The sequence below is a fragment of the Mus musculus genome, chromosome 11 (assembly GCF_000001635.26).
Source record: "Mus musculus strain C57BL/6J chromosome 11, GRCm38.p6 C57BL/6J".
NCBI classification, from domain to species: Eukaryota; Metazoa; Chordata; class Mammalia; order Rodentia; family Muridae; genus Mus; species Mus musculus.
The window spans coordinates 53,476,060-53,501,137 of record NC_000077.6 but is presented as its reverse complement, the minus strand read 5'-3'; the positions used below and the strand labels follow the sequence as shown (position 1 = coordinate 53,501,137).

The 25,078-nt window shown below is 47.2% G+C and overlaps 1 protein-coding gene and 1 long non-coding RNA gene across 2 annotated transcripts; both read left to right on the top strand.

The window, feature by feature from the left end:
* Gm19835 lies at positions 13,516–18,054 on the top strand. Its single transcript, XR_106225.5, has 2 exons — positions 13,516–13,858; positions 17,423–18,054. It is a non-coding gene; the product is annotated as a predicted gene, 19835 (long non-coding RNA).
* Positions 18,055–20,942: 2,888 nt separating this feature from the next.
* Positions 20,943–24,560, top strand: Sowaha (sosondowah ankyrin repeat domain family member A). Its single transcript, NM_183173.2, has one exon. The coding sequence runs from the start codon at positions 21,231–21,233 to the stop codon at positions 22,875–22,877; it is 1,647 nt and encodes a 548-aa protein (NP_898996.2). The 5' UTR covers positions 20,943–21,230; the 3' UTR covers positions 22,878–24,560.
* Positions 24,561–25,078: the final 518 nt, after the last annotated feature.

Sequence of the window (25,078 nt, the reverse complement as noted above, 5' to 3'; positions counted from 1 at the left end):
CGGTTCCTGAACATAACTTCTGCTCGAAGCAGGTCATAGAAACTGGATCATACAATCTGCAATCCCCAGATTTTTTCCCTCTCACCCCTGACCTTGACTTGGAGCTGACCATAAAGAAATCCTTTACTCCATCCCTGTGTGATAATAGATAGTAAGACTCGCGTTTCCCGAACGGTGCTGCCCACCGCCTGCAGGACAAACGCTGCCACTTGTTGCAACCCCAGGCTTTTGAGTCCAGGGATTCGCGTTAGGGAAGCACTCTTCCCCTGAGAGACAGAGGACTCAACCCCAAATACTAAAGCATCTGAACGGACCGGCCTTGCTGGGTGTCCCCGCCCACTCGATTTGCATACTGCCACAGCCTCCTTGCCCAATCACCTTTGTCCATAGTTGTCTACACTCGCATCATGCCTGTGGAATGCATTCTTCAGAAAAACCCAACAGGCAGGATTTGAAGAGCTCTTGGACAGCTGGCAGGTAGGGGTTTCTGCAGGACAGAGTACTCAGAGAGGATGCGGGGACTTTGTACCTCTCTCCTGAGCCTCAGCTCACTCATCTCTTTGTGTTTGTAATAAATAATAATAAACAGGTGAGCCTCTTTCCCAGGACTCTATGAGCCAGTCAGTGATATCCATTTTACAGTTGGTCAGAAGCAAAGATTTAAAAGGGGGTGGGGGTAGATCTGGAGAGATGGCTTGGTGGTTAAGAGCAAGCACACTAACTATTCTTTCAGAGGATCTAGGTTTGATTTCCAGCATCCATATGGTAGCTCACAAGCATCTGCAACTCCAGTTCCAGGGGCTCCAATGTTCTCTTCTGCCTGATTGGGAACAAGGCATGTATGTAGTGCACAGACATACATACAGGTAGGAGTAGGTGTGTCACTGTGGGTGTGGGTTATAAGACCCTCATCCTAGCTGCCTGGAAGCCAGTATTCTGCTAGTAGCCTTGGGATAAGGATGCAAAACTCTCAGCTCCTCCTGGACCATGCCTGCCTGGACATTGCCATACTCTGACCTTGATAATAATGAACTGAACCTTTGAACTTGTAAGCCAGCCCCAATTAAATGATGGCCTTATAAGAGTTGCCTTGGTCATGGTGTCTGTTCACAGCAGTAAAACCCTAACTAAGACAGTTGCCAAGATAAAGCATTGACCAAAAGCAACCAGGAAAGAAGGTTAATTTTCCTTTGGCTTCCAGATCATAGCCAATCACTGAGTGAAGCAGGTAGAAACCTGGAGGTATGAACTAAAGCAGAGACCAGGGTATAAGGCATGACTATGTTCTTCTCCCCACACCTCCTGAAACCACCAGCTCCCTTGTTCCTGTGCCAGGCAGCCACTACTTCCACTGCACATCTACCCTGGACCTTTCCTTTCCTTTGTGAGTGGAGTGAGGAGTAAGGAACACTGCTCACTGCCTTGCTCCTCACGGCTTGCTCAGCTTGTTTTCTTATACCACAAAGGACCATCTGCTGAAGGATGCACACCACCTGCCTAAGGATGACCACTACCCACAGTGCTCCACTGTTGGGGGGAGGGGTGGGGGAAGTGGCACACACCTTTAATCCTAGGATTTGGAGGGCAAAGGCAGGTGGAATCTCTGAGTTTGAGGTCAGCCTGGTCTTATACTTCGAGTTCCAGGATAGCCAGGGATATACAGAGAAAGTCTGCCTCAAAACAAAACAAACAACAAACAAAAATGAAAGAAGGAAGAAAGGAAAGGAAGGAAGGAAGGAAGGAAGGAAGGAAGGAAGGAAGGAAGGAAGGAAAGAGAGAGAAGGAAGGAAAGAAAGAAAGAGAGAGGGGAGAGCGAAACAAAGAGAGAGGGAGAAAGGGAGGGAGGGAAGGAGGCAGGGAGGGATGGAGGGAGGGAGGGAGGGAGGGAGGGGGGAGGGAGGGAGGGAGGGAGGGAGAGAGAGAGAGAGAGAGAGAGAGAGAGAGAGAGAGAGAGAGAGAGAGAGACTTGCCTACAGGCCAATCTTATGGAGGCATTTTCTCAATTGAGGGTCTCTCTTCCCAAATGAGTCAGGCTTGTAGTTAAGTTATCAAAACACTAACCAGCCCAGACTGCTTGTTGGTGGAAAGCAAAACAAAACATTTGTAGTCACAAAGTCTTTTGTATTCATTGTTGAAGTGAGAGACCAGAGGGGATTAACCAAAAGTCCCCCTAAGCAACTTCCCTCTCTCCCTCATCCTCTCCCATGTAGTGAAAGGCTGGAGAGATGGCTCAGCAGTTAAGAGCACTGACTGCTCTTCTGAAGGTCCTGAGTTCAAATCCCACCAACCAACCACAAGGTGGCTCACAACCATCCTTAACAAGATATGATGCCCTCTTCTACAGTGTCTGAAGACAGCTACATTGTACTTACATATAATAATAAATAAATCTTTTTTTAAAAAGCCAATATATTGTCTTTGTTAGGGTTTCCATTGCTGTAAAGAGACACCATGATTAAGGTAACTCATATAAAGGACAACTTTTAATTGGGGCTGGCTTACTGGTTCTGAGGTTTAGTCCATTATCATCATGGCAGGAAGCATGGCAGCATCCAGGCAGGAATGGTGCAGGAGGAGCTGAGAGTTCTACATCTTGTTCTGAAGACAATCAGGAGAAGACTGGCTTCCAGGCAGCTAGGAGGGAGGAGGTTCTTAAAACCCACCCCCACAGTGACACACTTTCTCCAACAAGGCCACACGTCCTAATAGAGCCACTTCCTGGGCCAAGCATATTCAAACACACAAGTCTATGGGGGCCAAACCCATTCAAACCAGGACATATATTATCTGGGACCACAGCGGCCACAGATGCTGCAGCATAAAGCTGACTGTACAGATTCTTCGGGGAGAACAGTGTCCTGAATCCCAGGGAAGGGCATCCCATCTTCTGTCATGGGCTCCTCCCTGCTTGCGGCATTTCCATCAAAAGCTGCACTCCCTCAGAGCCTGTGAGTCTTTTTGGTTTATAGTGTTTTTCACAAAAATCTAGATTAGAGATCTCTCTCTCTCTTTCTCTTTCTCTCTCTCTCTCTCTCTCGCTCTCTCTCTCTCTCTCTCTCTCTCTCTCTCTCTCTCTCTCTCTCTCTCTCTCTTTCCGGGACAGGGTTTCTCTATGTAGCATGTAGCCCTGGCTGACCTGGCACTCACTCTGTAGACCAGGCTGGCCTCAAACTCAGAAATCTGCTTGCCTCTGCCTCTGCCTCCCAAGTGCTGGGATTAAAGGCATATGCCACCACTGCTTGGTAATGGCTTTCTTTCTTTTCCTTCCTTCCTTCCTTCCTTCCTTCCTTCCTTCCTTCCTTCCTTCCTTCCTTTCTTTTTTAATAAATATGTATTTATTATTAAATATTAGTACAATATAGCTGTCTTCAGACACTCCAGAAGAGGGAGTCAGATCTCATTACAGGTGGTTGTAAGCCACTATGTGTTTGCTGGGATTTGAACTCAGGACCCTCAGAAGGGCAGTCAGTGCTTTTATCTGCTGAGCCATCTCACCAGTCCCCCGGCAATGGTTTTCTAAGTAAAGTCCTCTGATATTAGGTACTGGCCAAATCAGTGAAGAGCCAGACTGAAAGGCAGGGGCAGGTTTCCGGGGACAAAGGAAAGGAAGGACCAGGGTAGATGTGCAGGGGAGGCAGAGACTGCCTGGCACAGGACAGGGGAGCTGGGTGGTTTCAGGAGGTGTGGCGAGAAGAACATGGAGTCATGCCATATATCCTGATCTTTAGGACTGGTTGGGTGACAGTGACACCTCCCATGAGCTGCAGAATCTCAGGGGAGGGGCAGAGAGAAGATGGCCAGCTTGTTTGGGCGTGTTGGAGTCACGGAGTGTGTGTACTGCTCTGAGCATCTGGCACCATGCACCCTCTCCAACCTATTTCTATGCTCAACTACTCATCTGGCCCTGTACTGTGAACCTGAGCTCTCTGCTGTTCAAACCACCGATACCCACAGTTCTTTGCCCACAACACACACTTCTCCCTTCTCAAGCTCAGAGCCGTCCCAGTTACAAAGCCTCTGACAAGGCTTCTTCCTCCTTTCAGAGCCAGCTGGCTCACAGGTTGCCAACTCATCTTGAACACACGCTCCCACATATTTGCTTCTATGGCTGCTGCAAAGACAGAAGGCAGAAATGTCGTGAATTACCCTGTATATGCTTTTTTGTAAAGAAGAAGGGCAAGGTACCAGTCACATTATACTTTGAATAGTCACGCTTCCTGGATGCTACCTTGTCCACCATTCCAGAGGGATGCAGGCAATGTAAGATGAGGTTGGACCTGGGAAACTGGGGGTGCCGCAAGAATGCAGGGACCAGTTTAGCCAACAGTATAAAGCCACTTCTGGCCTAAAGGTTCAGCACAAAGATAACTCTTGCAGAGAGAAACTTTCCTTGCAAGCTGGATACCTGAACGCTGTGGAGATTTTATTTTATTTTTGAGATAGGGTCTATCTCATATAATCCAGGCTAACCTCAAACTCAGGACATAGCTAAAGCTGGCCTTGAACTTCTAACCTTCCCATCTCTTCTTCCCGAGGGTGGGGCGAGGTGTGCACCATCACACCCAGCACTGGGTATTTTAAAACAACTGGAATTTATTTTCCACAATTCCTTCCTATCTCCTCATGAGAATCCTTCATTGCCCCTTCCAGCCTTTGGAAGCCCCAGGCAGCCACTGGCAGGGTCACTCCTCTGTCAGCTGCTTCCACGTTTTTCTCTGCTGTGTCTCCTCTTCTGTCCTTTGTCTTTGTACACACCTCCAGGCTCACTGTCTTATCTAGGAACGCTTAATGGATTCAGGATCTACTCAAATAACCCCACAAGAAAGATCGTCTTGTTCTGAAGTCCTCTATTTAATTATAGCTGTTAAGATTTAGTTTTCAAGCAATGTCACCCTCATGAGTCTAATGACATGTACCTTTTTAGGAGGTCAGCAGCTGGCCTGCTATAACTTCTGAGTGCAAAATGGACACACGACGTATTTGAGATACAAAGAATTTGTCTTTTTAAATGTTAGTTCTACTCATTATTAGTATGCCCACAGATGCCACGGCATGTGTGCAGAGGGTCAGGGGATAGCTGTTTTCTCTATCCACTGTGGTTTTGGATAAAGAACTCCAGGCCATAAGCTTGCCTGGCAAATGTGCCTTTGCTGGATCCACTGAGCCATCTCTCCAGACCAATAAACAGTTTCTATTAATGGGAAACATAAACAATATTGGTAAGAAAAAAAATTTAGATGGAACACTGGAGCGGAAAAATAACCACCAAGGAGCGTCTGTTTAAAAAAAAAGAGAAAGGAAAGAAAGAAAAAAGAAAGAGGGGGAAAGGGCCAGTTCCAGCAAACATTAACCGATTGTTTCTCCCCCAGCTGTCAGAGCCACACAGAAGGCTCTGTACAGACTGTGGTCTTATTGTCTGTCCCCTGAGAGCTTCTGAGGCCCAGTGATGTTGAGTTCTCGGGACACGAGAACATTGTGACAGTTTGCCAAAATTTTCCAGTCTAAAAAAGAGAGAGAGAGAGAGAGAAAGAAAGAAAGAAAAGATTCTTTTGCTTGAGAAATTCTATGATCACTGCTAATGAAGGGAAAGATTAGACCAGGAAGAAGAAAACACAGCGCCATACATAACTAACCAAGCATAACCCACCCCTCTCAGGGGCACGTTCAGGGGACGGAATAGGAGAGGTTTTTCTCTTTCCAAGGACCTCAACACTAGTTTCTTTTTTTGTTTCTTGCTCTGGCTTCTGCCATTCTGTCCAGAATTGGTGTCCTGCAAGGCTATTGTGGTGTTTTTTGGTTCTGTCTGTTTTGTTTTGTTTGAAGAGGGAGAGATGTTGGGACAAAGTTTCCCTCTGTAGCCCAGGCTGGCCTCCATCCTGTGGGGATCTTCCAGTTGCAGCTTCCTGGACACTGGGATTCCTGGTGTAAGCACCCATATCTGGCCTAATGGAGTTTTGTATTGCCAACTAAGCTATGCTCAATTGATATCTGAAATTTACCTTCAGAAAAAAAAATTTGGGAAGTTGAAGCAAAAGGATTAGGAGTTCAAAGCTATCCTCAGAGCAAAACATGGTATAGAGCTGACTTGTAATCCCAGCATTCAGGCTGAGGCAGGAGAATCATGAGCTGGAAGCTATTCTTTGGCAATAGTGATTTCAAGACCAGCCTAGGCCACACGAGACCCAGTCTCAATATAATAGCAAAAGCTTCAGAAAAATCTCCCTTTCTAAGAATCCACTCCCAGGTCCTAAAATGATGAGACCAGAACCATTTTGCAACATATCCCAGTACTGACTCAGCCAAAGATCCCTTTTTCTGCCTTCATTTTGAAATGAAAAGCCGAAGTGATGACATTTACTATCATATGGCAAATTGTCACCGTTGTATTTCTGGAGGTAGTGGCTGGACACTGCATGCCTTAGTTTCTGCTGCTATTACAAAGGGCCTGAGCCTGAGCTTTTGTTTGGCTCCCTATTCTTGTGTTGGGAGGGTCCAAACAGCATAGAGCCAGAGTCCTGGTCAGGACCCTCCTACAACAACATAATTACAACATAGTAACAACATAGCAACAACATAGTAACACCATAGCAACAACATAACAAAAGCAGAAGAGGAAGGCAATGGCCTTACTTTCCATGACCCCACTCTTGTACCAGTAACTAGTTCGGAGAGATCAAACTTACACCCTTGAAGAAGAGTATAAATTCCTTCCAGAATTTATGGAAGGATTTAAAACCTTTAAATTCCGTTAAAACATGATTGAAAACCCTTCTTGCTAGCCCCACAAGTTTCTCTGAGTAACTGTATTAGTTGGGATTTCTTCTTCTTCTTCTTCTTCTTCTTCTTCTTCTTCTTCTTCTTCTTCTTCTTCTTCTTCAGATTTATTTATTTATTTCATGTATATGAGTACAACATTGTAGCTGTCTTCGGACACACCAGAAGAGGGCATGAGATCCCATTGCAGATGGTTGTGAGACACCATGTGGTTGCTGGGAATTGAACTCAGGACCTCTAGAAGAGCAGTTAGTGCTCTTAACCATTGAGCCATCTCCAGCCCTTACTTAGGATTTCTGTCACTGTGAAGAGACACCATGACCACAGCAACTCTTATCAAGGAAAGCCTTTAACCAGGACTGGCTTACAATACCAGAGGTTTAGTCCATTATGCACACAGTGGGAAACATGGCAGCCTGCAGGCATTGTTCAATGTCACAGATGATTGCTCTGAAGGCTGCTAATAAATCTGCTCCATATTTACTTAGCTGACAGTCTCAACAAGGCAAGAACCTAGAACTAAGCTCCTGCTGCCAGTCTAACCTCCACCTCGACTCTCACCCATGACCTCAGCCTGACCCCTCTCTCAAACACACTATTCCTAGACAGTCTCAATCAACACCTGACATCAGGCTCTTCCTACCGCTCACTCCACATGATTGATGGGGGCCCCTCTGTTAATGAGCACTTAGGAGTACAGACAAGGAAGCAAGACAAGCTGATGTCTTTCATCTAAGTAGAAGGCGAGTTAATTATGGCTATGAAAGAGGTTAGGGACAAATTGAACTGTGTCTACCAGGCTGTCTTTAAAACCAGGACAACTCTCTCTGTCCCAAGGGCAAATGCCCATTGATGGGTCTCACATCTCTAAACACTGGTACTATAATTTCAGATCCTGGCTGAATTGGTATTCATCTGTCACAGCAAGAAGTCTAGTCTCTGAATCATCTAGCCTAGTCAGCAGGGTCACTACTTCACAATCAAGGTCATGGTTTAACAGCATTCTGCAGGCTTCTTAAATTAGGCCCATCCTAATTCAGACAGCCTAGTGAGGAAAAAAAAAAAAAAAAAAAAGCAACCAACCAACTAAGCCTCCAAATTCCCTCAGAGGGGAGGGGGTGTGGGTAAAAGAATCTTTTCTGTTAAACCTTCTACCGTATGTGGGGCTGGAGAGATGGCTCAGCCTTTAAGGGCACTTGTTGCTCTTGCAGAACAGCAGAGTTCACTTCCCAGCACCCACACTAGGCTGCTCACAATTTAACCTGTTCCAGCTCCAGGGCATCTGATGCCCTCTTCTGGGTTCTTTGGGCACTTGAACACAGTGTGTGTGTGTGTGTGTGTGTGTGTGTGTGTGCGCGCGCGCGCGCTCATGTGTATGTACACACACTTGCTCAGACAGGCACATATACGTACGTACACATAAGTAAAAATAAATATTATACATTAAGGATGGGGATAAAGCTCAATACATAGAGTATCTTCTTAGCAAATAAAAAACCCTGGGCTCCATATTTAGCATCCCATAAAATAGGCATCGTGGTGCATAGTTATAACCCCAGTCCTGGAGAGGAGGAAGGTAGAAAGATCAGAAATTCAGCCGGGCAGTGGTGGTGCATGCCTTTAATCCCAGCACTTGGGAGGCAGAGGCAGGCGGATTTCTGAGCTCGAGGCCAGCCTGGTCTACAGAGTGGGTTCCAGGATAGCCGGGGCTACACAGAGAAAACCTGTCTCAAAAAAACAACAACAAAACAAACAAACAAACAAAGATCAGAAATTCAAGGCTGTCCTTAGGTGTATCACAAGTTTGAGGCTAACCTGAGCTGTATGAGACCCTGTCTTAAAGCAATAACAACAACAAAATGCCTCATGTAGTAGAATTAAGCAGGCAGAAAAGAAATGGGGGGGAGGAAAAGTAGCAGAGGACTGCTTGAGGAGCATCACCTCATGGGTACCCAGCTTTTCCAAGTCTCAGAGGACCAGGCTTGCTGCTCTCCCGACTTAGCAACCAAGCAACCAGTCTGACCTATCACAAAAACAGCCTGGAAAAAAAAAATCGCAGATGCAAAAACTGAGTTTTCAACTCGGGCATGTGACCTGGTGCTAGGATTCAGAACTATGACCTCATTGAGATCAGGCACAACAGGCTGCAAGCCTGAGAAAGGAGGAGAGAGAGGCCTTCTCGCTTCCCCTGGGCTAGTAAGCAAGAACAAAACATGATTTGTTCCGGAAGGAAGTCGTGACTAAAAAAACAGCTTGCTATCTGGGCAAAGTCCCTTTGCAGCCTCTGCTGGCCACCCATCCCCCTCAAGTCCCTTTTAGCTGGAGACCCCCCTGCTGATGGCGCTTAAGAGGCCAGAAGGGGCCCATAATGAGAGGCCACACACGCAAAACAAGAGATTCCCACTGCCATAACAAGGATCAGAATGGTCAAAACCATAAGCGCCCACCACAGCTCAGCGGGCGTAGGCGTGGAATTTAGTGGCCAGCGTGGGTTGAAAGTCATAATAGAGTCTAATGTTATATAATGTATTTGAACTATGAAGACTTTTTAAATTACATTTATTTATTTATTTTGTATTCGTGTGTAACAGTGTGACTGTGGAGGTCAGAGAACAACTGTGGGGATCAGTTCTCTCCTTCCACCATGTGCGTCCTGGGAATTGAACTCAGGTAATTAGGCTTGGTAGCAAGTACCTTTATCCACTGATCTATCTTACCAGTCCCTGAAGCCGCTTGAAAAGAAATAGATTTATTTTATTTGTAATTATGTGAATGTGTGTGGGTATGTGTACATGGGCGCTAGTGCCCACAGAGACCAGATAGATGAAGATGTTGGATCCCTGTTGTTGGAGTTGGTTGTGGCTGCTGGGAACAGAACCCCAGTCCTGTGGAAGAGCAGTACTGACTCCAACCCACTGAGCCATCTTTCTAGCCGAGGGTTTGTTTTTTTAATTTATATTTTTGGTGTTGGTGTTGGTTTTTCATCCTGTTTTATTTTTTTCCAGGAGCTCACTATATAGACCAGGCTGGCCTTGAGGTTCCACTGACTTCTGACTCCCAAGTGCTGGGATTAAAGGCGGTGCCACAGCATCCTGCTTGGCCTGAGCGCTTTCTCTCTCTCTCTCTCTCTCTCTCTCTCTCTCCCTCTCTCTCTCTCTCTCTCTCTCTCTCTCTCCCTCTCTCTCTCCTTCTCTCTCTCTCTCTCTGTCTCCCTCCCTCTCTCTTTTTTTAAGATTTATTTTTACAAGTACACTGTCGCTGTCTTCAGACCCACCAGAAGAGGACATCAGATCCCATTACAGATGGTTGTGAGCCACCATGTGGTTGCTGGGAATTGAACTCAGGACCTCTGGAAGAACAGTCTCTTAACCACTGAACCATCTCTCTAGACCTGGCCTGAGCTTGTAAAATTTATGTTTATTTAACTAAGTAGCCTTAATAACTACAAAGGGCTTGCCACCCTTGCTTCTGGATATTTTAGGGTACAAGCCTAGGCCCTGGCAGCCCCCTGTGGTCACCTACATGTCCTCACTTTACCAATTAAAGAGACAAGAAATATCAAAGTATAGGGAAAGAGGTTTATCCATGTGACCATACTGAGAAAGGAACAAATAAAGAGTTTCAGGTCCCACCCACCCAGCAAGTTCACCTCACTGGCACTGACGGTTTTAAATGGAAGGCATGAGATATATGCATACATAATTAAACAGTCCTAACCAGGGTGTGTTCCCTCTCATCACTGACTGACCCATTATTGTCTGGCTCCTGTGTGTGTCCAAGGTGGTCTGACAAGTTGTCAGAAGCTCCTCCTGGAACACAAGCTCCTCATCCGATGGCATGGGATTGCGGGGACATTAATTCTTTGGAATGCTTTGTATCACTAGTCTGATAGCCAAAAGAAGAGGTATAACTATCTCTTTAGGGTAAGGGTTCTTTTTTTTTTTTCCCCCGAGACAGGCAGGGTTTCTCTGTGTAGCCCTGGCTGTCCTAAAACTCACTCTGTAGACCAGGCTGGCCTCGAACTCAGAAATCCACATGCCTCTGCCTCCCAAGTTCTGGGTTAAAGGTGTGAGCCACCACTGCCCCGCTAGAGTAGGGGCTCTTAACCTGTGGGTGGAACAATCCTTTCACGGGGGTCTTGTAAGATCATTGGAAAACTCAGGTAAGAGTCACAACAGTAGCAAAATTACTGTCACAAAGCAGCAAGGAAATCATGTTATAGCTGGGGTGACTACAACATGGGGAATTGTATGAAAGGGCTGCAGCATTGGGAAGGTTGAGAACCTCTGATATAGAGTTTCTCCTCTCTGACAGCAGTTACAGTCTGCCGGCCTTCAAGCTTAACCCGAGTAAAAGACAATACTTACCGTATTGTCTCCACTGTGTTCAAGGCATGTTGTGGAATTTTACTCTTGCCATAAATACACATTTTATATCTGATTTCCCTAATGCCTGTGGACAAACTGCTGAATCACTGGACAAATTGATTCAGTGGCCTCATTGGCAGTGGGGCACCAAAATTTAAAAAGTAGCCTGGGGAACAGGACAGCAGGAGCCTCCTCACCCTGACATTTACTCGAATTAGAAACAAATCATTTAAAATATTGATGCTGAGAGTACGCAGATGCCCGAGAACGGACACACTAATTCTTAGGAGTTTTCCTTACATTTACTTATTGAACATTCAGAAGGGCGATTTTAAACCTTGGCAATCTAACTTTGCCTGGGAATCCAGCACCGACAGTCTCGAATTTGAGGTCAAGCTTAGCCAATCATGATCTGTGACCTTGGGCGAGTTTCTTTGTGTAGCTCAAAGCCTGGCGTCTGCTGAGCCCTGTCAATTCATTTTGCCTGTAGCAGCAATTCCTGTTCAATCAGTTTTTAATCTCCTGTCTCTTCTCAGTGGACACTGTCAAAATGAGTTCAAAACACATCAATGCTGACGGGCTAGTGCACTGGCCCTCCCCGCTCCCCTCCAGCCTTTGAGGACAGAGGACTGTGACAAATATCCAAGGTTTTGTGTTTTGTTTTGTTTTGTTTTGTTTTTAAACAGGGTTTCAAGCAGCCTAGGCTCAATTTGAACTAGTTTTAGATTTAGCTCTAGGTTTAAACCTTCAGATTTAGTTCCCAGCACCCACATGGTGGCTAACAGTTCCAGGGTATCTGATGCCCCCTTCTGGCTTCCACTGGCACTGCGCAAATATGGTATACATACATACATACATACATACATACATACATACATACATACAGGCAAAACACTCATGCATATAAAATAAAAATAAATATACCTTTAAAAATAAAATAAGCCGGGCGTTGGTGGCACACACCTTTAATCCCAGCACTCGGGAGGCAGAGGCAGGCAGATTTCTGAGTTCGAGCCCAGCCTAATCTACAGAGTGAGTTCCAGGACAGCCAGGGCTACACAGAGAAATCCTGTCTCGGAAACAAAAACAAAAACAAAAACAAAACAAAAAAACCAAAAATAATAATAAAAAATTAAAATTAAATAAAGGAGCCGGGCAGTGGTTGTGCATGCCTTTAATCCCAGTACTTGGGAGGCAGAGGCAGACAGATTCTGAGTTCGAGGCCAGCCTGGTCTACAGAGTGAGTTCCAGGACAGCCAGGACTGCACAGAGAAACTCTGTCTCAAAACAACAACAACAACAAGCAAGCAAGCAAACAAACAAACAAAGGAATAAAATAAAGATGGTCAGGCATGGTGGTAGGCATCTTTAATCCCAGCACTTGAGAGACAGAGGCAGGTGGATCTGTCTGAGTTCTAGGCCAGCTTGATGTCTATAGTGAGTTCCAGGATAGCCAGGGCTATATAGAAAAACCCTGTTTCAAAAAACCAAAAATAACCCCCTGGCAGTGGGCAAAAAGACAACTTGTTGGCGTTGCTGTTCTTATGTCAGTCAGGACAGAGCAGATGTTCAACTAGTTTGATGCCTGGCTTGGTAGCCAAAGCTGTCTTATACCTAGGACTCATAAAAATCAAATCAACTCAAATCAAGTCAAATCCAGGCAACACAGTGCAGCAGGAGGAAGACAGACAGAGACCTGCAGACCCCCATGCCAGCCACAGACCTATCATTCAGTGCACAGCACAGGTGAGCCATAGACAACCAACCCACTTTCCAGCACACTCTATAGTGCAGATGGAGTGTTTTGCCTAGTCTCCAACCCACAGTTACCGGGCAATAGCCAGGTGTGCCTGACTCGATGTAAAAGGGGCTGCTTGCTCCCTCCTCACTCTGTTGCTCTATTCTCTTTTCGTCTAGCTATTGCCCCTTACCCTCTTCCCCCTCTCTCTCCACTCCCCACCCCAAGTGCTCATGGCCAGCCTCTACTCCTCTATTCTCTCCCCCTACCTTCTCTCCCTTTCTCTGTCTCTACTCCCGCGCAACTTCCTTCCCCATTCCTTAAATAAACTGTATTCTATACTATACCGTCGTGTGGCTGGTACCTCAGGGGGGAATGGATGCCTCAGTATGGGTTTGCAGAGACACCCTCTTCCTCTACCACACGGTGCCTCCACCAAACATATTTTTTAAATAAAAGGCAGCATGGAGGATATCTTCAAGGCCACCAGCCTCATGGTCAGCCTGCAGTGATAACCACCACAATGTGTAAGTATGGGGTGGTCAGATGGGAGAGAAAAAAGTGGAGCATCTTGAGCATTTATGAAGAGAGATGGAACTGGAGACTCAGGGTGGAGAGGCGGAGCCTCTTGTGAGTGGCCAACCCTGCCACCTGGGGTGAAGTCCTAACCTGCTCCGTGTCTATGTAGCAGCTCATATTAACACTAGAGAACATGAGGATGTCTGTGCTCGCTGCGGCCGCTAGAGAACATGAGGTCTGTGCTCGCTGCGGCCGCTGGGGACCACAAGCCCTGCACCTCACCTGGGCAATACAGTGGAGCTGGCCCTGATGACAAATCACGGGCAAACCAACTGGCCCCGCCCCTCATTGCCTGTCACGCTCTGGAGAACGGGCCCCACCTCTCACCGCGGCAGCCTTCCCGGATAGCAGGTCCTGCGACATACCCAGGCATCACAGTGGAGCTGGCCTGGAGGCAGGGGTATGTATGAGAGAACAGTCCCCAAGGTCATGAGTTTAGGACAGCTGACCCCACACTCTGACGTGGAATGGCAGGGGGCGCAGAGATGATACCCTCCTTGCCCCAACCCCTCATCACATCGGGCAGTTGGAAAAACAGCCCACAGGGTCGTGATCTCGGGAAAGCTAGCCCTGCCTCTCACCAGCTGCAACACTCAGATTGCACATCCTGTTTCTCTCCCGAACAACACAGCAGAGCTGACCCTGGAGTGTGTGTGTGTGGTGGGGAGGGGACAGGTGATCCAGCCCCCGAGAGCGCAGGAGAGCTGAGTCCACCACTCTTCTGCTGTGAGCTAGCATAGGTGCGGGGCTGATGTCTTCCCCGCCTTGCCCCTCACCGCCAGCAGTAGTCAGGAAAGCTGGCCTTGGGGTCATTAGAGAGGGAGAGAAAGCCCTGCCTCCTCGCTGGTTGTAGCATTCGGGAGATTAAGCCCTGCACCTCACCTGGGCAATACAGTGGAGCTGGCCCTGATGACAAATCACGGGCAAACCAGACCCCAGGGTATGAGAGCAGGAGAGCTGTCCCAGCCCCCCACCCCACCCCCAGGCTGCAGCACTTGGAAGTGGTTCCCCCCACCCCACCTCACTCACCACCTCCACCCCCGCACCTTGACTGGACAACACAGTGGAGCTGGCTCTGGTTCTGATGTACCCGCCCTGAGGGCATGGGAGCAGGAGAGCTGGCCCTGCCTCCTGCAGATGGATTGGGTGGCCCAGTCAGAGCAGTGTTAGAGAACATGCCCTGGTGGTACAGACAAGGGAAAGCCGGCAGGCTGGCTGGCTCAGTTTCCACTCAGGCCCAGACCCAGGGGTCTGAATTGGCCCATCTCAAAATCTATGTAATCTGGGAATGGTTAAATTGCATGAAAGGACCAGTCCTGCTGATCCAAAGCTGCAGGACCTTCATGACACAAGGCAATGGGATAACCAGAAGGAGTCCTGAGGAGGATCTGATATTGATGATATCACAAAAGCCAGAGATTTCAAACCAGACCAATGACGCATTGCAAAGAACATTTGCAAATGAAGATGTGTGGACAGAGGGATACACGGTGGGACACACTGTGACACAGTACAGAGACCACGATGAGATTTCTATGCTTTTGTGTGTGTGTGTGTGTGTGTGTGTGTGTGTTTTATTTGGGGAGGGAGGCTATAAGGGCAAAGGGCAGATTTGAGGAGACAGGGACATGAGTGGGACTGAAGTGCATGATGTGAAAGTCATAAGTTTAAATAAATAAATAACAATATGAGCTGGAGAGATGACTCAGCGGATAAGAGCACTGCTCTTCTACAGGTCCTGAGTTCAATCCTCAGCAACCACGTGGTGGCTCACAACCGTCTGTAATGGGATCTGATGCCCTCTTCTGGCAGGCAGGTGTACATGCAGACAGAGCACTCATAATCAAATAAATTAGAAAAGCATAAGCAAGCAAGAAAAAAAATGTGGTTTAATCCAGTCTGCATAGTATTTCTAAATGAGGTGTGGCTCAGCAGCAGAACACTTGCTTTGAGTGTGCACAGCCTTGAGTTTGAGACCTAGTATCACCAAAACGAATAAATGAGTGAATGAATGCATGAATGAATGAATGAATAAATGAATGAATACATAAGTAGGGGCCTGGCTCAGTTATGAATGTAACCCTAACCCTTGGGAAATTGGAGGGATATCAGGAGACTGGGAGTTCAAGGTGATCACTGGCTATTCTGTATGTGTGTGTGTGTCTCAGGGGTTTGAGACTGTCTCTCCAAGTAGTCCTAGTTGTCTTCATTGGTTATCAAGTTCAAGGCTAAGCTGGGTTATATGAGACCCAGTCCCCCAAATTGTAAATAAATAAATCTCACTGGAATGCAGTAGCAAAATTCTGAGTGGCTCTCTAACAAATCGTAGTTCTTTTTGTATTTTGGAAACTCTTACAAATTGGAAAACCATAAATGCTGAATTTCTGATCTGATCAGAAAATAAATAAGCTGGTGTGGTGGCTCACACTTGAAGTTAAAATTGAGGATCTTCATGAGTTCAAGGACAGCCTGAGTTATGGAGTAAATTTTAGATCAGTTTGGGCAATAGTGAGACCCTAATAAAAAAAAAAACAATAAATAAACAAAGAAGCAAACAGGGATGGCAACAATGTGCAAGAGGTAAAGGCTCTTTCTGTGAAGCCTGGAACCCACAGGGTGGAAGGAAAAAACTGACCACTGCAGATTATCTTCTGACCTTTGCTCACATGCCGTGGCTTTTACACACACACACACACACCACAAAGAGAGAGAGTAAATAAATGTGATTAAAAACCAAAACAATAGGGCTGGAGAGATGGCTCAGTGGTTAAGAGCACTGACTGCTGTTCCAAAGGTCCTGAGTTCAATTCCAGCATCCACATGGTGGCTCACAGCCATCGGTAAAGGGGTCTTCTGGTATGTCTTCTGGTATGTCTGAAGACAGCTACAGTGTACTCATATACATAAAATAAACAAATCTTTAAAAAAAAAACCAAAACAATAAGAGTAAAATATAAATATTTTCCTTTTTTAATTTAAAAAGTGTTTATTTTAGCTGGGTGGTAGTGGTGCATGCCTTTGATCCCAGTACTTGAGAGGCAGAGGCAGGAGGATCGCTGTGAGTTCAAGGACGGCCTGGTCTACAATGTAAGTTCCAGAACAGCCAGGGCTACACAGAGAAACACTGTCTCAAAAAACCAATTATTTTATATTTGGGTTTGAGTATTTTGCCTATATGCATGTATGTGTACCACATGTGTGCCTGGTGGTCACAGAGGTCACAGAGGTCAGCATCAGATCCCTTGGAACAGGAGTTATGAATAATTCTGAGATGCCATGTGGGTGCTGGAAACCTCTGTATGAGCAACCAGTGCTCTTAACCACTGAGCTATCTCTCCAGCCCCTTATTTTAATTAAAATTTTATTTATTTATTTATTTATTCATTCATTTATTATATACACACTATCCTGTCTGCATAAATGCCTACACACCAGAAGAGGGCATCAGATTCTATTACAGACGATTGTGAGCCACCATGTGGTTGCTGGGAATTGAACTTAGGACCTCTGGAAGATCAGTCAGTACTTTCAACCTCTGAGCCATCTCTCCAACCCAGCCCAACCTCATAGATTAATTTTTAATTATATGTATATGTATGTGGGTGCATGACAGTGTGTGCCATGTTTGTGGAGGCCAGAGGTGTCAGGTCCCCTGGAACAGGAATTCCTGGCAGTTGTGAACTGCCTTATATAGTTGCTGGGAGCCAAATTCAGGTGCTCTGTGAGAGCAGTGTGTACTCTTAGCCACTGAGCCATCTCTCTAACCTAGTAAACTAAGAGAAAGAGGGTTCTCTGGAATTCCATTCCAGACAGGATAGAGTCCAAACTGGCACCCAGGGCCTCTCACCCACGGCAAGAGTGCTAACCCGGTGTTATCTTCTAGAGTTGTGGGACAGACACACCCTAAACTGCTAACAAGCTTGGTATGCCTTGCCCTGAACTTAGCTTTCTGTCTCCTCCCTAGCCTTCAGCTGGCCGTGAGGACTTTCCCCACCTGCTGCCCTTGAACCACCCTTCTGGCAAGCACCCGGAGATCCTGTTTTCTGTGCCAAGGAGCAAAATTGCTTGGCAGCTTTTCTCTGATACATTGAGTGGTGAGCTCCTCAAAGACTGGTGCTATCTTCTTCACAGGGGCCTTGGCTCACTGTTTACACCCCAAATAGGCAATGTATGCTTCTGGAGTCAGCTGTAGACAAAGGCAGTGTCCTAGACTTGGGGACGGTGAGGCAGGTTTTATTAGGGTGTGAGTTGGGGTAGATTTCAAGAAAAAGTAATATGGACCGGGCTAGCAAGATGGCCTGATAGATAAAGGTGCTTGTCAACAAGCCCACAAAGATAAGAAGAGGGCATCAGATTCCCTGGCCTTGGAGCTACAGATGGTTCTGAGTCACCACGTGGGTATTTGGAATCAAACATGGGTCCTTTGAAAAAGCAGCCAGTAACTTCTGAGACTTCAGTGCGGTGGCAGGAGAAACTGGTTTCTGAGAGTTTCACCGGAAGAGGATTCCTGACTCCTGAGACTTGTCCCCTGACAGAGACACTCATGCATATATACAGACAAAATAGATAAAAAATAAATTAGTATGTTGAAATACACAAAATTTTCTCTCAAGTATGTTGGTTTCACTCTTTATGTTGATTGATTAATACAGGAGACGTTTGTCCTAAATGTTCTTTTACATGGTAAAGATACTTTCTCTTTATTGATTTATTTTTCTTTTTATTTAATGATTTATTTATTTATTTATTTATTTATTTTATGTATATGAGTACACACTGCAGCTGCCTTCAGACACACCAGAAGAGGGCATCGGATCCCATGACAGATGGTTGTGAGCCACCATGTGGGTTGCAGGGAATTGAACTCAGGATCTTTAGAAGAGCAGCCTGTGTTCTTAACCGCTGAGCTATTTCTTCAGCGCAGAGATACCTTCTTGTTTTACATTTATAACTTTCAGTGAAAAAGACTTACAAAGAAGACCAGTTTTCTAAAATGAGTGTCAACAGAAAACAAAATTAAAAGACAAATGACAACTGGAAAAACATTGATAACATAAAATAAGGAGCTAATGGGGCTGGAAAGGAGGCTCAGTGGTTAGGAACATTGGCTGACCTTCCGGAGGACCTCAGTCCAGTTCCCAGCTACTGTGGCAGCTCCTAACCTTTCATAGCTCCTGCTTCTGGGATCTGAAGCCCTCTTCTGGCCTCTGTTGGCACGAGGCATGCATGTAGCGCAAGACATAACACACAAAATTAAATGAAAATTTTTAAAAATTAAAAAGAAAAGATACTAGCCACAATGATGGTGCCTACCTTTAATCCCAGCAGTTGGGAGGCCGAGGTAGGCAGATATTGCTGTTCCAGTCTATCCTGGTCTATAGAGTGAGTTTCAGGACAACCAAGACTATTCAGAGGAACCCTGTCCAAACAACAACACCCCTACTCAAAAGCCCAGCATAGCTAGCCAGGCCTGATGACACATGCCTTTAATCCCAGCACTCAGGTATTGGCAGAGGCAGGTGGATCTCTATAAATTTGGGCTAGCCTGGTCTACATAGTTTTAGGCCAGTTAGGGTTACATAGTGAGACCTAGTCTCAAGAACAAACAAACAATAGACAAAACCAGAAACAACAAAAAAGCCCAGCATGATGGTACACACCTGTACTCCCAGTACTCAGAAGAGTAAGGCAGGAGAACTGAGTTTCCAGGCTAGCCTGGGAATATATATATATATATATATATATATTCTAGTTGGATACACACACACACACACACACACACAGTGGTAAAAGCCTGTAATCTCAGCATTTGGGAGGTAAGAACAAGATGATCAGAAGTTTAAGGACAGCATCTGCAGGAGTTTGAGGTCATCATGGGTCATATGAGAGACTTGCTCAGAAAGAACACCCCCCCCCCAAGGTGTCTGAGCTGTGTTAAATCCTCTCTGAGTCCACATGGTGAAGGGGAGAACTCCTGGATGATGTCTCTAACCCCCATCCCTGCACCATTGCACGTCTGCCTGTGCCCACCACATACCACACATAAATAAAAGTTGGAAACAACAAACAACAAAAATGAAGCAAGCAACCCCGCCTCCACCCTCACTGAAGAAGTTCTTTCTCATCTGCATAACTCCCTACCCCACACCCTCGGTTCACCTTCACAATGGATGCTGTCCTGTACCACTGCCCAGCTGAAACCCCCACCCTGTCCCTGGTGAGCTTCTCCATGCTCTATAGTATTTCTATACTATAGTGTTCTCTATAGTATTTCTATACTATAGTGTTCTCTATAGTATTTCTAGGGTATGCTATAGCTCACATAGCACATTACAGAGCTTTCTGACTTCTGTTTCCTCCTGATAAATGAACTCTGCTAGGTCAAAGCGTTTATCTCTGCTAACATGTATCACAGCCTGAAAGGGCCTGGCTATGTTCTCAATAAATATTTGTGAAATAACTGAAGTTTTAGAAACAGCATGGGCTGGAGGTGTGGTGCTGTATCCTGGCATTTGTAAAGCCCTGGGTTCCATACTTAACACTTCAATATGGTTTCTATTTTGCTTTTTTTTTTTAATTTTTAAAGTATAAAAGACACATGAATTCATAGTAGAAGAAAGTATGTCAAAATGTTAATGGTCATTTCTGCTGCTGATATTTTTTCCTTCTTTGTTTTTTCCTGTGGGTTTATTCCTGAAATCCTATATGAAATGGGTTATTTTGGGCAAGCATGGTGGCACACACCTATAATCCTAGCACTCAGGACTGAGGCGGTGACAGCACAAGTTCCAGACCAACTTGAACTTCATATAGAGACAAAAATAAAGGGGGTATTTTTGGAATGGCTCAGTGAGTAAAGGTGCCTGCCACCAAACCAGATGATGTGAATTTGCACTCCAGAGCCCATGTAATGATGGAAAGCCGAACCAATGTCTCAAGTTATCTTCTTTCTGACCTACAAAACACACACACACACACACACAGAGAGAGAGAGAGAGAGAGAGAGAGAGAGAGAGAGAGAGAGAGAGAAACAGATAGACAGAGAGAGACAGAGAGACAGAAAGTCAACGAATAATAAAATATGTAGATCGCAAAGCTCCACATTTCAAAAAGTATTATCTATCATGAGAAAACTGCTTCCTAAACCTCTTGTGAGCCTCCAGTACCCTGCACTCAATACCACACAGGGAACTGTTCTTGCTATGAATTTTGTAAATCTGGTTGGTTTTTTTCCCCCTATATAAAAAGCATCAGACATTGGAGAGGTATTGATGCAATATATGCAGTGCAAGGACATATATATGTAAAATATTGCTTTTATTTTGTGGTAAATAGTGCTGAAGGTAATAAATACCCACGCCTCGCCCATACGCTGCAACATCCCCAGGGAACACACCCACCTAGCAACCGGGAGTGGAGCTGAAGAGCAACGCTGCGCCTTTAATTCCGCCTTTAATTGGTGGGGGCAGTGCAGAGAGGTTCCGCTTTCCCATTCCCTCCGCACCTCCAGTGGCAGCTGTCACCTGTAAGCCGAGCGCCGCACAGGGGCATGGAGCCTGGCGCCCATTGGACAGGACCTCTCAGCAGCAACCTACCCCCCAGTCTGGGGGCCAGGCCTGGCGCAGGCGGAGGATAGGAGTCCCAGGTGCCCTTCGCCCGGAGACTTCTCAGCACGGCGGCGAGGGCGTGACTGCAGTCCAGTTTCGGAAATCAGAGTCCCAGGTGAGCCCGGCTGGGCGGCTGGGGCGACCCCGGAGTCGCAGACACCGAGAATGGCGCTGGCAGCCGCCGCCGCTGCCGCCGCTGCTGCCGCAGGGGTGAGCCAGGCGGCGGTGTTGGGCTTCCTGCGGGAGCACGGCGGGCAGGTGCGCAACTCCGAGCTGCTGAGCCGCTTCAAGCCGCTGCTGGACGCTGGGGACCCACGGGGCCGCGCGGCCCGTAGGGACCGCTTCAAGCAGTTCGTCAACAACGTGGCCGTGGTGAAGGAGCTGGATGGGGTCAAGTTCGTGGTGCTGAGAAAGAAGCCCCGGCCGCCGGAAGGACCCGAGGCCCCACTCCCCTCCAGCCCTGGAGTGCCAGCCGCGCTGGCCCAGTGCGCTGCTGTCCCAGCGGAGGACAACTGTGCCCCCGGGGCTCCCCACTCCCCACAGCGATCAGGAGAACCGCCGGAGGACTCGTCCGCACCATCCGAGCTACAGCACACCCCTGAGACCCTACCCTCAGAGGTCACCCAGGTTGAGGCGCCATCAGGCTCAGCGCCACAGCCCGGGGGGCCGGAGGATCCGGCGCTACCTCGGTCCTCGGAGCTAGCCCGACCCGCCAGCGTGCCGTCGGGGCTGGCCCTGACGAGCACAGAGTCGCCAGGCCCGGAGCCTGCACCTCCCACGGCGCAAGTGCCACCGCAGAAGCCTTGCATGCTGCCGGTGCGCTGCGTCGTTCCTGGCCCCGCGGCGCTGCGGATCCGCGCGGAGGAGCAGGGCCTGCGCCGGCAGCGCTCGGAGGAGCCGAGCCCACGGGGCTCCCCGATGCTCCTGCGGAGGCTTTCGGTAGAGGAGTCGGGTCTGGGACTCCACCTGGGACCCGGCCGTTCCCCGCATCTCAGGCGCCTGTCCCGCGCCGGTCCGCGCCTGCTGAGTCCGGACACGGAGGAGATGCCCGTCGCGCCGCTACCGTCACCCGCGGTGCCCCTGGAGCCCACGGAGCACGAGTGGCTGGTGCGCACGGCCAGCGGTCGTTGGAGTCACCAGCTGCACGGGTTGCTCTTGCGGGACCGCGGCCTGGCTGCCAAGCGCGACTTCATGTCCGGCTTCACCGCGCTACACTGGGCGGCCAAGAACGGCGACCGGGAGATGGCTTTACAGCTGGTGGAGGTGGCGCGGCGTGGAGGCGCGCCCGTGGACGTGAACGCGCGCTCTCACGGTGGCTACACGCCGCTGCACCTGGCGGCTCTGCACGGCCACGAGGATGCTGCTGTGCTGCTAGTGGTGCGCTTGGGTGCCCAAGTGCACGTCCGCGACTACAGCGGCCGGCGTGCCTACCAGTACCTACGGCCTGGCTCCTCCTACGCGCTGAGGCGTTTACTGGGTGACCCTGGCCTGCGATCTATGATGGAGCCTGATGCGGCCAGTGGTGGCAGTGGGAGCCTTGTGTCTCGGCACCCCGTGCAGGTAGCCGCCACCATCCTCAGCTCCACCACTAGTGCGTTTCTGGGCGTCCTGGCCGATGACTTGATGCTCCAGGACCTGGCTCGTGGCTTGAAGAAGTCAAGTTCCTTCAGCAAGTTCTTGGGTGCCTCGCCCATGGCTCCCCGAAAAAAGACCAAGATTCGCGGTGGCCTGCCGTCCTTCACCGAAATCTCTCATCGATCCACTCCAGGACCTTTAGCTGGTTTAGTGCCCAGTCTGCCCCCTCCAACCTGAATGGCATTGGAGCTACCACCTACCAGGGCCTGTGGCACGCTGTCTAAGCCTGTCCAAGACAGGCCCCAAACCGGCAGTCTGTCTCATTTCCGATTTTATCTATTGCAGCCTGGTGTAACCAGATGGGCCTCCACCTTCTGTTTGAAATTTGACGTGCCTACAGAGATGGGATTCTTTTTCCCCCGTTAGAGAAACCAAGCAGTCATGCCCGATCTTGGGAGGAGACTTGAAGTTTAGGGTCAAAGGTTAAGGGGCAGCAGCTGGTCTGGCCCCTGGAGGTGTTAACCAGAGGCCTCTGGGTGGACACATTCCCAAATCAGAAGTAGAGGGTGGCTTTCCAGATGTTCAAAGATGGCGACTTAAGATCTGCAGTGGCTTTGTAATTTGATGCTTTTATTCTGTTTTTAAATTAGAATGGGGTACAGCAACTTTGATAATACCTTTGAAATTCTATTTTTTTCCATTTTTAGGCAAAGTAGTAAGACACTTTCAGTTTTTTGCTAAATATTTTGGAAATTTATCTTTTAAAGAGATGGTTGAGTCTAAAAGAAATTAGTCCTAAGCCAACAACACTAAAGCTTATCTACCTCATTGTAGGCAGTACAGATTCTGGAATCTTGAACATGGAGTAACTATTGTGAGCCTAATGAATGTAACTAATCCCAATTATACTGTGAATGTCGAATATTGAGAAACAAGGGTATGGTTGGGCTTGTGAGCCATGTTTTTAATCCTAGCACTTGGGAGGCAGGGACAGGCAGATCTCTGTGAGTTTAAGACCAACCTGGTCTACAGAGCAAGTTCTAGGCCAGCCAGGGCTACACAGAGAGACTCTGACTCAAAACAAAACAAACAACCTCCGTGCACACACACACACGGACAAAGACAGACAGACAGACAGAAACACACACACACACACAAATCCCACACCAGAAGAAAAAAAAACCTCAAAGTGGACAGAAAATGAACAAACAAACAAAAGTGTATCTTGAGAGTGAAAGTGAAGTGATTTAACGCAGAAAGAACGAGACGTTTTGGTAAATACTTTTAAACTACTCCGGAACATGTGTTCATCACTAACCGGTGGCTGCTTTGATTTGGCATGCCATTTTAATTTTTTTTTAATTATGATTTAATTGTGAATTCTGAATCCATAGTTTTCAGTGCAATGGGTGACTGACTAGTCAAACAAAAAAAGAAGTTATTATACCAGAAGGAAAAAAAACTGATAAATAGAAACTGAAGTGATTGCTACTTTTTTATATGAAAGTTCTGAACAAATAAGTATGTGATATTCATTTTTCAAAAACCATTTGAAATAGCAAATGTAGAGCAGAGACCTCGATGAGTGGTTTAACTTCTGCCCCTTCGTTCCTTCCTATGAATGGGGCAGGCTCATGGGCCCCGAGGTCTGGGTGGGCACAGGAGAACTGTAAAAGTAATCCCCCCCCTCTGAGGTATGACATCTCTTTGCTCAGTCAACTTTTTGTATGAAATCATGATATATTACTGTTTTTGAAAATTATGTTTGCATGTCATCAGTCATACTGAATGGTTCTTGTGGCACATGGAGTATGGCTTCCTTTCCTATATTTGTCAGTGAGACCTTTGAAATCATTAAAGGCATCCTAATCGTCAATTATGGAACAATGTAAGCAATGAAATAAATAGTTTCTGGTTTTATTTCGGCTTGTGTGGAGTGCCCTTCTCTGGTTTTCCTTATTGAATGGGATGGTATTATCGGGGCTGGAGAGATGGCTCAGCGGTTAAAAGCATATAATGTTAGAAGCTCTTGCAGTGGACTGCAGTTTGGTTCTCGGGACTCACATCTGTCAGTTCACAGACTCCTTTAGCTCTGGACTCAATACCTCTATGTAGACATACACCCATATACACACAAAAAAACCAAATCATTAAAATAATGATAACAATAACATCTCGTTCTGTGTGAGCTGGAGGGAGTGTGGGTCCGCAGGTACCATGGAGCATATGCAGAGGTCAGGAGACAATTTCAGGAGTCGGTTCTCTCCTTCACTGTGAGATCCAGCATTGAATATAGGTTGTCAAGCACACTAGGCAAGCGCTGTTCCTGCTGGACCATCATGCTGCCCTCTTCCTTCCTCCCCACCCCTCCCCAGGGCTAAATAAAGAGTGAATCCAGGGTGTCTCCCATATTGGACAAAATCACCCACTAGCTACAT